The 2,924-nt window shown below is 57.9% G+C and overlaps 1 protein-coding gene across 1 annotated transcript; it reads left to right on the top strand.

Moving 5' to 3' along the window:
• The first annotated feature begins 1,023 nt into the window (after positions 1 to 1,023).
• On the top strand, positions 1,024 to 2,596 carry LOC134531372 (uncharacterized). The gene is made up of 4 exons (XM_063367073.1): positions 1,024 to 1,131; positions 1,229 to 2,010; positions 2,131 to 2,353; positions 2,441 to 2,596. Exons 1-4 carry the CDS (start codon positions 1,024 to 1,026, stop codon positions 2,594 to 2,596), a joined length of 1,269 nt encoding a protein of 422 aa, XP_063223143.1.
• The last annotated feature ends 328 nt before the right edge of the window (positions 2,597 to 2,924 follow it).

Genomic DNA, 2,924 nt, shown 5'->3' with positions numbered 1-2,924 from the left:
GGTGGTAGGCAGGTGTGGTCCGGTGTTCGACATGCCACAAGTTACACATCTCCCGCCACTGCCTCCCGACGAATTGGCTGGCGTTGTCCGTCAACAGGTCTCTCGTGTAGCCCCAACGCGGGAAGAAATTCGTTTGCAATATTGTCCCAATGGTGTTGGCCCAAATGTTGCTGGTGGAGTAAGCTTCTACCCAATGGGTGAAGAGATCGGTCACTACCACCAGGATGCTCTTGCCCCGGGCTATGAAGAGATATGGCCCCATGATGTCCAGCGCGATAGACTGGAAAGGGGTAGTGGGAATGCGAGGCTGTTGTTGCTCCGTCCCGTCGCTCCGCAGCGCTTTCCGCTCTTGACACGTATCACAAGTCCTCATGTACTCTCGCATGTCCCGGGCCACGCCGGGCCTGCGGTAGTGCTGACTGACCACCCGCCGTGTTTGGTCCACCCCAGGGTGTCTGGCCAGGTCGTGATCAGGCATAAAGTGCAACACTGCTTCACGTGCCTCCGGTGGGACATAGGTGCTCCACTCCTGATCGGGTCCCATTCCTCGTCTGTAGAGCACGCCATCCCTCGTAGTCCAGGTCTCACATGGTTCCGCTATTTGCTTCTCACGTCTGCGCTCAGCGTCCTGAGAGGTGCATTGGGCATCGTGCACCTGACGTTTCAGCTCGACCAGGTCCACAGGAGGCGGGTCGTCGTCCACACCTAGAGCAAGCAGGTGGCATGTTGGGTCCCTTGGGTGGTGGTGATCCATCTCACGGCCAGGTGGCAGTATCTCGTCCCAAGATACCTCGTCCTCCAGGCACGATCCCTCATCAGGGTCCCGTGACAGGGCATCCGGCAGCTCGTTTTCTACTCCTGGGACGTGTTCCACAACGATGTCGAACAACTGTAGAAACAGCGCCCACCTCACGAGTTTGCTTTTCCGCCCCTGGAGGGTCCGCAACCATGTGAGGCATTGTTTGTCCATGCGCAATACAATTTACCTACCTTCGAGGTGGGGACGGTACTTCCTCAGTGCCCATGCCACTGGACGGCCAAGGCCAGAGACGTATCGTCGAGTACGCGAGCGCCAAGTTTGTTCCAGTGGAAAGACGATACCGTGTCAATGAGCAAGAGTGCCTGGCTGTGGTGTGGGCACTAAAAAGATACGGACACTACCTCGAGGGGCACCCCTTCATTCTGCGCACAGACAGACAGTGCCTCAAATGGCTGGATTCCGTGCAAGAGCTTCCACTTCACGGTGGAACATGTTCCTGGGGAAAATGAGTTCGCTGACGAACTTTCCTGGCACCAGGACCCCAAAACCATAGTCTACGATGACCATGGGTGGGACAACCTCCTGTCCCCGGTTCCGATTACCAACTATTCGGACCCGGCCCCCGACAGTGCTCTACTGTACATGCTGCCTGGGCCCAGCACACCGGAGACGGCCACCCCATTCGCCACCATGGCAGAGTTGGTGGCTCACGTGCGTGACGCTCAGCAGGACGACCCACAAACGCGAGCCCGACTGGCCGAGTGTGGCGACCAAGCATTTCCCCATCACCTTAGTCTCGATGGCATGCTTCAGACCCGTGGTGCTCGCAGAGGAAGCCGCTGGAGCATTTATGCACCCCCTGCTGCACGGCCAGCCATCCTACTGTTCTTCCACAGTCATGAGCTGACGGGGCACCCTGGGGCTGAGCAGACCTTGCGAGAAATCCGCAGGATGTTCCACTGGCCGGAATTCACGGCCGGCATCAAGCGGTTCGTGCGTGAGTGTCAACGCTGCCAACAGTGTAAGGTGCGTCGACCTGATGGCGTGGAGCAGCAGGTTCCCCGACGCCCTGACCATCTGTTCCACGAGGTGGCCCTTGACATTATGGGCCCCTACCCACGCACCTCCCAGGGAAAGCAGTTCATCATTGTAGTCACTGATGTGTTCACGCGATGGACCGAGGCGTTTGCTGTCGCTAATGTCAAGGCGGGAACAATCATCGCCCTACTGGACCGAGAGGTGTTCCCACGGTATGGGTATCCGCAAGTGCTGCTCACGGATAATGGAGTCCAGTTTACAGGTCATAGCTAGCGGAAGGCATGTGGGAGGTGGGGGGTCCATCATCACACCACCCCTACCTATCATCCCAGATCAAATCCCACTGAACGCCGCAACCAAGACATTAAGACCCAGCTCCAGATCCGCCTTGATGAGAACCACACTAAGTGGGAGATTCACCTCCCCACCCTCTTGTACTGCCTCCGCCGGCGCACGAACGAGGTCACGGGATATTCTCCAGCTGAGCTGCTCCACGGTCACAACTTGGCATTGCCAGCCGAACTGGGCGTTATTAACACAGAAGAACCTTTCCCGGTAGAGGACCTACAGGCTGGGGCACGCAGGCATCAGGCCCAGTTTCTGGATCATTGAATGCCCCTGTCCTTAAATCCACCCCAGCAGATCATTCCAGGCCAGTTTGTGCACGTAAGACTCCAGCATCTGTCAGCCAGGGGCCGTGGGTTTTGCGTGGCCCTCGCGCCCAAGAGGTCCGGGCCCAGGGAGGTGGTGGCTCGCTTGGGGACGACCAGTTACCTGGTGTGGCAGCCGAATGGCTGAACGGCCAAAATAAACCATGATGCCTTGCGGCTACCCACGGTCCCGATGCCGCAAAAGCCGTCAACCGCAGGAGCCGCGGATGGTTTTACAGACCGGGACAGCCTCAGTGACCAACCAGAGACACCGCGGGGAGGCCGTTGTGCCAATTCTGACACGATGCCCTCAGACACCGACCCTGGAAGAAACTACTGCAGTAGGGAAGGAAGGAGATTGGACTCACCTCAAGTGCCGACGAACTTCGGCGACGAATTGGTCACTGGCAATACCAACCCAGCAGGTTGCGAGGTTTCTTTAAACCCCGAAGCTCCAGTATTTTCCCGAGAAGCTA

This window comes from Bacillus rossius, chromosome 3, assembly GCF_032445375.1.
Source record: "Bacillus rossius redtenbacheri isolate Brsri chromosome 3, Brsri_v3, whole genome shotgun sequence".
In the NCBI taxonomy this organism is placed as follows: Eukaryota; Metazoa; Arthropoda; class Insecta; order Phasmatodea; family Bacillidae; genus Bacillus; species Bacillus rossius.
Note: the sequence above shows the minus strand (reverse complement) of the source record. Positions and strands in the feature narration are given on the sequence as shown.